The sequence below is a fragment of the Lycium ferocissimum genome, unplaced genomic scaffold (genome assembly GCF_029784015.1).
Source record: "Lycium ferocissimum isolate CSIRO_LF1 unplaced genomic scaffold, AGI_CSIRO_Lferr_CH_V1 ctg258, whole genome shotgun sequence".
NCBI classification, from domain to species: domain Eukaryota; kingdom Viridiplantae; phylum Streptophyta; class Magnoliopsida; order Solanales; family Solanaceae; genus Lycium; species Lycium ferocissimum.
In genome coordinates, this window is record NW_026722498.1 from 391,784 (window position 1) to 403,122 (window position 11,339).

The 11,339-nt window shown below is 36.2% G+C and overlaps 1 protein-coding gene across 1 annotated transcript; it reads right to left on the bottom strand.

The window, feature by feature from the left end:
• Positions 1–1,938: 1,938 nt before the first annotated feature.
• Positions 1,939–10,609, bottom strand: LOC132043547 (transcriptional corepressor LEUNIG_HOMOLOG-like). Its single transcript, XM_059434026.1, has 19 exons — positions 10,312–10,609; positions 9,911–9,961; positions 9,704–9,790; positions 8,960–9,057; positions 8,646–8,755; positions 8,252–8,544; positions 8,049–8,124; positions 7,832–7,943; positions 6,682–6,731; positions 6,345–6,590; positions 4,855–4,938; positions 4,348–4,569; positions 4,016–4,154; positions 3,836–3,942; positions 3,444–3,593; positions 3,079–3,234; positions 2,864–2,983; positions 2,533–2,730; positions 1,939–2,360 (listed from the first exon to the last, which is right to left on the bottom strand). Exons 3-19 carry the CDS (start codon positions 9,733–9,735, stop codon positions 2,214–2,216), a joined length of 2,340 nt encoding a protein of 779 aa, XP_059290009.1. The 5' UTR covers positions 9,736–9,790; positions 9,911–9,961; positions 10,312–10,609; the 3' UTR covers positions 1,939–2,213.
• Between the last annotated feature and the right edge of the window lie 730 nt (positions 10,610–11,339).

Consider the following 11,339-nt stretch of genomic DNA (forward strand, 5'->3'; position numbering starts at 1 on the left):
TTTTTAAAGACGAATGGAGTATAAACTACAACTCACATTGTTCGTTATGCATAGAAAATATTATTAAAATGAGTACATCAAATTTTAAAAATAAAATATGATAATACACCAAATAATATAAAAAAAAAAAAAAAAAGTTAATTCTGTTAAACATGACCGATATGGCTAATCAACATATAAACCAACACAACATGCCAATGAAAAGATTCAAATTTCAATATTGTCAACAAATGATTAGATAAAATAAATATTTTAGTTAACAACATCTAATCCAAATGAAGACGAATTTTATATGTTAAATTTTTTAAGTTTCACACTGAACAATTAAAGAGCTGATAATTAGAGAAATTTCAATTTTTGTGTGCAGAACATGTTTTAATTAAGGTAACTGCAAATGTGATGTATTCTCTCATTCAAATTATGCATAGTGACGTGTTTCTTTTAATTGACTTCATGACAATTCACAATTTCTTAAGCGTTTTAAGAGGACATTAAAAGTTTCTAAATTTATCAAAATTAGGTGTGGCACCTCAAGTAATTAAGAAACAAAGTGGGAGTAAAATAAAATATATGAAGAAGTTAGTACATGTCATATCACACCTTAAAAAAAAAGTTAGTCTAGAGAGTTTTGTATCGTTAATTTTTTTATTTTTTTTTAAAGTACCTAGATATTTTAACGGAAAAGGGCCAAAATTACCCCTGAACTTTGGAAAATAGTTCATCCATACCCTTCGTTATACTTTAGGGCCAATTATACCATTATGTCTAACAGTTGCCACGTGGCATCATCCCAGTCCTTCAAAATTATTTTCTCCTCAAATAATTTTTTACCCACTAAAATAACCCAACCCGACCCGATTTTTTTTTTCCAGCCAAGGGGTAATGGGTTGGGTCCGTATCGATTTACTGAAAAAAAAAAAATCGGGTCGGGTTGGGTTATTTTAGTGGGTAAAAAATTATTTGAGGGGAAAATAACTTTGAAGGGTCGGGATGATGCCACGTGCATTGTTAGACATAAATGTATAATTGACCCCATAGTATAACGGTAAGGGTATAATTGACCCTAAAGTATAACGAAGGGTATGGATGAACTATTTCCCAAAGTTCAGGGGTAATTTTGGCCCTTTTTCGTATTTTTAAAACACCCTGTAATAGATGAAAAAATATAAGACAGATATAGAAATAAATTTGAAAGAGGCAGCCTTTAGTTGGCAACCCTTAGTTGTAATGTAACCAAAACTCTAACTAAGGACTACAAAAAAGTTACATTAGCCCTTATTATATATAGTAATTCATTTAATTTACTTACAAACATCATAATTTTGTTTAAGTTTTTCACTTAGAATTTTATTGTAGTTACTATCTTATCTTAATAGGAGGCCTCATCCCTACACCTACATTTTTCTTGCCAAACCCTCAGGTCATGCACTCCCTACAATTCTTATTTCCCAGCTTATCCTTCATCAACGTTCTATCATTTTCAACTTTGCTATAACCTAAAAGTAGGAGTAGCTTCTACTGGCACTTTAATATTCTTTTAATTAAGAAGTGAGTTTTCCGTCACGTCGCTGGATACAATATACAAACTTGTTACATAATCATATTTTAGTATTAGTTACACGACTGGCACATGTTTAGTTGTTGACCATTTGTATTATTTCTACAATTAAATTTTAAAATTATGTAAAAGCAGCATAAACCTGAATGTACATACTCTGGAGAACTTAAGCAAAACGAACCATAGAAATAGTGATATATACTAGAGAGGTTTATAGAAATGGCTGCGGAGGAATGAAAGAAGCACTACACATCAGGTGCACTTGCTGAAAACAACGGCTTCTTTAGTTAATTAGCTTCGTCATAGTTTCATTAGTTTGAATACGAAGAGCTCGAAACCGGTCCATTGGGGAACATTCTTAAAGGCGATGGATTGCTGTATAGTCGAAAGGAGCTGAAATTTATATCATGTTATTATTAGTTGTTAATCACCAAGAACAGTTGCAGAAGTTGTTAAGCTTCCTCTGCTACTACCGAACTATTGTTCAGTATGCTCAAACTTGCTTTAAGCAAACCAAACTCTAATGTGACCAACAAACAGAAAAATGGATATTTGTAGAAACATTACACTACAACATAAACTACGCGAGACTCTCTCCTCTAACCATCTGAAGCGGAAGCAGATGTGCATTTATCACGAAATCGAGTCTTCTCATTTATTTCCATAACTTGACAGAACTGTCATGACTTGCAGAAGCGACCATGCCAGTCACCGGCGACTGTGCTAGAGCAGCAATAATGTTTTCATCATGGGCTGGAATTGTCATGCTTTTATTCTCAACCATGTTCCACAGCTCCAAAGACTAGCATGGATTCACAAAGCAAGAATGAGTAATTTGTCGATTTCAATGCCCAAGCATTTGGGTAAATTTTTAAACAACTGTACTGGATGAATATGAGATAGGTCCTGCAAACTGAATTAACATCTAACGTGAATTATAGAAATAGAGTTGGCAAAGCAGAATAATAATTTACCCTCATTCCTCCAATCACCAATAGAGCTGAATAGCTAGGATGAAAAACACAAGAGTGGAACTGATTTCCATTGGCACTTAGCTCATGGATGCAATCGCCGGTGTTCAATGACCAAACTTTGACAGACTCCTCACTTACTGATGCCAGTAGATCACCATTGAGATCCCAACAAAGGTAGTTCACCACTCCAGAGTGCCCCTGTGAACACATTTAGTTTGGAAGTGAGGAATCATGGCTGGAAGATAAAGAAAATACAAAATTGCCACAAAACATAAATAGTTTTTGAGTAACGGTCAACGTAATCCACCACATATGGAAGTTGAAGAAAAACCTGGAAAGACTGCAGTTGCCTGTCATTATCGACGTCAAAGATTGAAACCACCTTATCCGATGCGGCTGCCAGCAGCTGACCAGTTATGGGCTGGAATCTCACTTGTGCACTGCCTCCTTGCTATGAATAGAGAGAGGAGACAAATTGAAGATAGTTCAAAGGAAAATTACCACTACAAATAAATAAAAGAACATAATGAATATTAAAGGGCAAACCTTTGAAACTCGAGTACATGAGAATGGACTAGTACTCCAGTAGCGAATCTCATGGTTGCTATCGCAGAAACAAAATAGATCATTCTTTTTCGGATGGAAATCCAATGACATAACATGAGAAGTATGCCCGGTATATGAATTCAAACAGTAGCTAGGCTGCAAAAACAAATTCAACAAGAGGTCATTTGAGAGATGAATATGTGGTAAAAAATATAGATTGGATTTGTTGAATAATACATGACACTCAGATTATCTAAAAGCATGGACTTAGTATATAAGGTCTCAGGCCGTAAGCTACTAGAGGTAAGGCCTGCTTCAACATGGTGACCAAATAATTATTCAGCAGACATGTCTTTAACAATTACATTAGCAGCGTCCCACAATCTCACGGACTTGTCAAATGAAGCAGTTGCAAGCTGAGTTGAATTAGGCCTGAACCGGACATCGGTAATCAAGTATTGATGCTCTTCAGGGGTGGTCTCCGTTTGCAATGTATCCATGTTCCACAGAACAGCCTGATAAATACACAGGAAAGAACTCATAAGGACAATTGATTTTATGAAAACAGAAGTGCAGCATAAAATGTTTGGTCACTAGCGAAGTATAAATTTCATTTTTGAATGAAGTTAAGACGATACAGCTCAATGGAGGTTTAACCGCTGAAAAGCAGCACATCCACCATTGGAATGAAATGAAACACTCCATCCAATTATCTCTATATGCTAAAGATGTTAGCTTCTATGGAAATGCATTCTACCTTCTTGTCATGTCCGGCACTAGCGAGCAACTTCCCATCTGATGAGAAATGACAGCAAGTAACTTTATTCCTTGTGCGTATACAACCAACTTCACCGAACGAGAATCCTGAGATATTTATCGTCTTAGAAAATTTGCAACAAAACACCAAAGAATACATGAGTCAGAATTGCATTATCACCTTTGGAAGACTCAGGTTTGTGCTCAGCAACAGTTTGTTTCATTGTACCATAGATATTTCCATCTCCCCCATCATGTGATAAAAATGACTCCACATTATCTTCCAGGGAACCAATGTCTCCAAACGTCTCCAAGTCATCCTGTACGATAGACAAAGGCATATTGGAGATGCTATATTTCAAATGTAACTTCAAAATGCATAAAGAACCAATAAACTTTAAGTTCTTATTCATCAAAGATAATGGAAGCTATACGATAACTAAGTACTTCTTGACAAATAACATGCTCGGAACTGCAATATTAAAAAAAAGCGTGAAAGACTAGAAGTTTTACCAGCTGATTTGTAGAGGATGCAATACCACCTGTTCCATCTCCTCCGTACATCATCATGCTTTTTGAAACACTGCTGACATGCTGCAGACTACTGGCACTAGTCATCCCATCACCAGGTGTATGAGTTGATGCTGGTGAGCTTGGTGAAGGGCCAACAGTATTTCCGGTGCCAGTACTATTGGCAGGTCCAGATGACGAATGTTGCTTCCTTTTTCTGCCATTCTGAATCACAGGAGGAAGAAAGGTAAACTTCTCCTCTGTTGGCTTTGATAGGTTAGCTAACTTAAATTTCCAGAGACTATATACAAAATTTAGAAACAAGTAAAGGAAAAAAAGAGAGAGGCCACATGCAAGATAAAGAATATTATATATATATATATATATATATATATATATATATATATATATATATATATATATATATATTAAGTACTTTTGAGAACATGGTTTTTGGTAGATATCAACAAAGCTAAAATCAGATGTGAACTCTTATCTGGTTAAGCCAACCTGTGGCAATTGCGGCTGTTGCTGCTGATGCTGCAACTGCTCCTGTTGTTGAGAGGAGGATTGTTGTATTTGGGCCATTTTCATCTGTTAAAACAAGTCATTAGTACACAAGCGGTTTGAAGGAGAACATTCTAGCAGTTGCAACTAAAATGGAAGAGCCTCTCTGAATCTACAGAAAGACACATCACTGTTTAAAAACCATGCACATCCTCACACACAGCCGGAAGGAACGATTTTAAAGGCGCTCTCAAAGACAGCTGCAAGGCAAGGCATGTCAACTGCTCAAGACGGCTGTGATGATGGCAATTAGTCTGAAAGATGTACAATCTATTAGCAAAGCAAGTGCTAGCACCTAGCCAAAAGCTAAGGCTTTATTGCATTTTGGTTGAGATCTAGGCCTCAATTTTCTGATAATTAGTTTTCAATTCCATCAGCCTTACGACACATAATCCTGGCACTTCGGTGGCTAAGAACCAAGAAACATTTATTTGTAGACTCCCTAGGCCACAAATTCCCACTAGTCTGCAAAGTTTGTTCTTGCATCATAACATGGAAAGTTTTATCCGAAAGGGCATAGTAAGGTGAAGGGGCTTGGTGAGCTCAATATTAGTTCAAAGTTTAAGAATCTAGATGCAGTGAAGCACTGCTACTCACTTGTTCAATGGTCTCCGTCACAGTTTAAGGGCTCACTTGTTTTCCAAAGGTAGGTTGAAGTAAATGTATACCAAGGCACCAGGAAAGGTAAGCAAGAACTGTAAATGTCAACCCAACTTACTGTAGAGAACTTACTCTATATCATGGAAGTGAAGTAATCACGGGTTCCAACTAAAACTCTATGGCTTCCCAGTAGTGCATTCCTGGTGATCCTCACAGAAAAGAGGTTCCTCAAAATTTACTCCAAGTCTCTAACTGAAGCAAACATCCTTACCAAGAGGCCTTGACAAAGAGAGATTTTCTAAGCAAGGAAAACAGTTTCCCTTGAATTACCTGCTTTATTATTACTAACAAACTACATATCATCAGGCGCTCCCATATTTTTTTTAAGAACTGATGTACCCTCTGGGCGGGCAAAGAAGAAAATGAAACTTCAGAAGTGCGCTCTCTCTCTCTCTCTCTCTCTCTTCCTCTCAAATTTTTTAGTCCAGATTCAGACATTTTCCAACATGAGTCAGCTTATGTTACTCTATTTCCACATTATTTGAATTAATTGGTTCAGCGACCTCAATATTTGTATGCACTGCCTTCAACGACAAGCTTCAATTGCAGTATGTCTCTTGATTTTACGCTCTTAAGAAAACTACAAGCATCTTGAAGAAAACGAAGTTGAAGATCTTTTCACCTAAACAATGCATTAAAATTTGGAGTCCAAGAGCGAAACAACCCGTGTGCTCTGGCTGTGAAAAAAAGTTTTTAAGATTGCATAATGGACAATACACAACATAATTAGCCAATGCAGGTACTGTTCTTCATTCTAGGAAAGAAGACTTAACCTTTGGTGAATTTGATTGTACTGGAGAGCATATGGATCCATCGTTTCTCGGTGGCTGACCATCTTTTGCATTGAAGTTACCTCTCGGTAATCCACCGTATCCATAGTTAGGGGAATTCAGGTTACCTTGTGCTTGAGCTTGTGCAAGAGCCTGCTGTTGTTGTGATGCCAAAAGAAATTGATTTTGGGTCTGTATATTGGGCTTTTGTACTTGCAAACCAATACTCGGCCTCAAATGGTCAATTCCCTGTCAATATCAATGAGCAAAGCAGCCAGCCATGGATATCAAAATTGTAAAAATTCATTTACCAGATGAATAAAAGCAATTAGTAACTTACCGTTAGCGGCCAGCCCTTCAACGGTAGACCAGTAACACCTTGATTCAAGCCTAAAGAATGAAAAGACACGTTTACTGAGTGGTCGGCAATATAGTCCTCAACAAAATTGAGATAGAACTACCCCCCCCCCCCTCCCCCACAAAAAAAAAGTACAAGAAGAAGACCTAATTTCACATTAAATGAAAAACTGGGAAAAGAGAAAAAAAATGGAACTATTCAGAACGATTGAAATCCACTAAACAGACCAATGAAAAGATAAAAATCAGAAAAAAAAGACTTATTACTGATCGCCGTAAAGAAAATCCCTCAAAAATCTATCTATACACTGTTGTTGCTGCTAAAGACAGTTGCTTGAGAAGCCAAACAATTTTACCGAAAGATGACATAAAAAAGGTAGTAATAAAAAAATCACATATCCATGTCCCATTTGCATTTGACAATGTCATCATGAGGAAGTCAAAAGATTAACAAGACATCACAGCAGCATTCTAACAAATTCCAACAGCGAGCACTAGATATACGTCCACTACCGATGCTAAAGAATCAGAAGTAACACATGAGAGTAAACAAGAAATGTCAGTATGAAATTATGCATGATGCCGGTTGAAGGAGCACGATCAGGAATTGACTCCAAGAATCTACATAACACCAACATGCATACCATGGACAATCAGCTACACCAAAATGAGAAGCAATAAGGCAAAAATGCGGGTGCCGGTATTGCATAGTTACGACCTTAGAGCAGATTGAAGATGGAAATAATCATTTTCGAAGTCCTGAGCAAATCCTCTAAAAGCGGAAGTTTAATCTTCTAGAACTTGCAGTACAGGAAACAGAAAGAGCAATCTCATTCATGAAAGTGACCATAGGGGAGAGGAATATCCATTTGTCTGGCAGCCAACAATCGAAAAACTGAAAGATTTCAGATTACGGCAAATGAATGCCATCCATACTTCATAAGGATGTTTGTCTTGCAGAGATATGAATTTAAAAAAGTTCATTAAGAGAACTCCATGCTTCATTTCAAAGATAACTAAGATAACGCGCCAAACTCATTCCATGTGATTACATGTGAAAATAATTGTTCTCGACCAGTGATCATTAGTTGGGTAGGTGGACAAAGACTGCTAAGCAACCCAGAGGACAGTACCTGCACCACCAAGTCCTGACTTCGACTGCAGAATTGCTTGCCCATATATTGATGAAGGATCCATGGGCAATGATTTCTGAGTACCACTCAAGTTCACTTCTGTTTTAATATCCTACATATTTTCCAAGGATATTGGTCTGAGCTTGGTCCAAGACGACAAAATAAACTCAATAATAGGAAGATATAGTCTGCTAGATATAAGAGTTTAACTAGTTACCGTTGCCAGCTGAGGGCGTCCTTGTATTTGCTGCAATGCTGCAGACATGCTCCCCGAATTACCTTGTACCAACTGGCTGAATCAACAGAGAAGACATGCAGATACAGAAGTTCAGACAAAGCATGCAACAAATCAATAGAGGCTGCCTAAAATAATGCAACAAAAGCATGAGATGTGGAAAGAAAATGTTGCACCACTCATACCGTTGATGATTAGACGCGGACTTGAGAAGAGCCATCCTACTGGGATCGATAAGAGGTGAAGATGTCTCTGAGTCCAAGGAGTGAGGGTGCTTCATTTGTTCCTCATACATTTTCATGGCTAAAACACTAGCAGATGGTTGCCCCATCATGCCTTCAGAGTTCATAGCATTTATAGGACCACCAAGGGAAGGATTCTGATCCCTTCGCTGTAACTGGGCATTTCGTTGTTGCATGAGTTGCAACTGCTGCATCTGTAGCTGTTGTTGATGCTCCCTTGCTTTCATCTGCTGTGTCTAGAGTTCAGACCAAACAAAACAAGGTGCTTCAGCCTCGTTACAATTAAAATGGCACAGAACTCCTAATGTTATTTAGGGAGAGGAATGGCACATCACACCTCAATGTATGCTGCTGCAGCTTCAGAATGTTTTTCATTTGTCCGTGCAATGAAAATGTCCCAAAATACGGACCACCATTCAAAAAGAAACCCTCCAGGTGCATCGATGGCTACAAAAGGGCAAATCAAATTATGAACACCTCAAATGGAGCAAACAAAATCAAACTGCATATATAAGTTATGAAAAAAAAAAGAGAATAAGCAAGAACTATTCTGCAGATTGACTAGCGAAACAGCTACATAAGATGATATACATAGAAACTATTAGAATCAAAAGAACTCAACATGTAGAGCACTTGTGTTAACATCACTACCTACAGGATCCGTAGCAACCTTCCCTTCCGTCATGAAAGCTTTTGCAGAATTATGCAGCTTTCTTTTCAACAAATAGTCATGAATGTAAACATCAAGCCTAGCAAGACAACAAAAAATCAAGAAAGGATGAAAATCAATAAGTAATAACTGTAAACAACCAATACTCTTTATCGGAGAAGAATTTTACTTTTCCCCCTCAACTAGGATCTTGAAAGATTAATAACTTTTGTTTGTTCTTTCGACTATTTTAGAGAATTCGGCACTTAATCATACAGTTTTTTAATCTTTGGTAGTGAAACATGGATGATGTCCTCTTTATTGAGGAAGAATTTTACTATTCCCCCTCGATTAGGAACTTGAAAACATGTAAACTCTTATATGTTCTTGATTTCTGAGAATTCGGCACTTAATCATACAGTCTTTTAATCTTTGGTAATGAAACATGGATGATGTACTCTTTATTGAGGAGCAATTTTACTATTCCCCCTCGATTAGGAACTAGAAAAAATGAAAACTCTTAATGTTCTTTTGAGAATTTGGCAGTTAATCATACAGTCTTTTAATCTTTCGTAGTGAAACATGGATGTTGTACTCTTCATTGAAGAGCAATTTTACTATTCCCCCTCGATTAGGAACTTGAAAAAATGGAAACTTTTGTTTTTTTCTTTAGACTATTTTGAGAATTCGGCACTTAATCATACGGTCAATAATGTTTGGCAGTGAAACACCGAAAATTTGCATACATCTTATCTGCTTCCCAATTACTCTGCGCCATGACTTCACTCGATCACTTACGCAGCCAACTACCGGTTTTCACAGCAATCACAGAGCTACACAATAATAACATAAAAACAGTTAAACAAAATTACCCAAAAAAAAAAAAAAAAAAAAAAAACCTTAAAACACAGTGAAAAAAAACGGAACTGATTCTCATCAAGTAGATACTTTACCAATTATGAAGATGATATCCAGCATTGCCGATTCAACAAATATCTCTAACCCTAATTCAAACAAAATAAACCATAAAAACAAGAGAATTAGACAAAATTCAAGTAACAAAAGGTAAGATCTTCATCAATAAGTAATTCACAACTTCAAAATCACACAATAACACCAACACATATTCAAATTCACAAAATTCACAAATCAGTTCACAAGCTCAACAAGCTAAAAACACAAGTAAAAAATAAAATAAAAATAAAATAAAGTTGCCTCAAAAAAACAGTAATTCAAGTAAAACAGCTCCAATTGAAGTCAAATATCAGGTTTGTATACGTCCGATCAATTACAGTTTATCCGAACATTAATTCTGACAAAAATCAACGGTAAAAACGAAAATTTAGATACTTACAGTGAATAATTCAACGTTTTCTTCGAGAAAATTCATCATTCATAGCTCGAAAAAAAAAAATCTCTTAAGAAGAGAGCTTCAAAGTGAAGGGAAAAAAAATTGTACTAACAATTGGAGTATCAAAGTGAAGGAAAGCCGAAAATAGCAAAACAGGCTGTCAAGTAAGGTACCGAACCTGAGGTTAGGATTAGCTTTTTATTTGTCTTTGATGGGGACGGGGTTAGGTTCGGGAGGAAGTATTGGAACTTTAACGAGGCTTGGAGAGCTTGGTTCGGTGATTCCGTTCGAAGAAAGGGTGAAAAGTGGGGACTAGTTTTACGTAAGCAAAAGCGGTTCTAATAGAGTATATAAATTATAACGCGCGTAGAAAACGCAAGTGAGGGTTTAACTAAGGTACCGAACCTGAGGTTAGGATTAGCTATTTCCCACCATTTTTAGTTGACAATATATTAAAAATAGATGTCCATTTTTACTTGTTTAGTTTGAAAAAATCAAAAGATAATTACAATTTCATCCATATTTTAATTTTATTATTAATTATTGAATTAGAAACTTTACGAAATTATTAGTAGCTGTATAACTTTTAAAGCATGTTTGATTAGTTTTAATCTTTAAATAACTTTATAATAATTAAAGGTGATATAGCTCTAATCTGGCCATAGATTTTAAAGTCGAAACTTGAAAACTTGAGTTTTTGAAGTTGTGATTTTTGGAACTTGAAGTTGCATTTGGACATGCACTTTACTTAAAAAAATTGAGGTTTAGTGAGTGGAAGTCTCAAAACCCAAAAACTTAACTGGACCAGTTTTTTAAACTTGAAATTTTTTGATCCAGAATCCATGGCTAAATAGGTGTTTGAAGATAAATTTTCAAAATCTAATACAAAATCCATGGCCACACTCTAACATAATAAAATTATCATTCTATTTATTAATTAAGATGTGTCAAGTCAATACATGACAAGTAAAATTGGACGGAGAGAGTATTTATTTGTCTTTGATGGGGAAAGGGGTTAAGTTCGGGAGGAA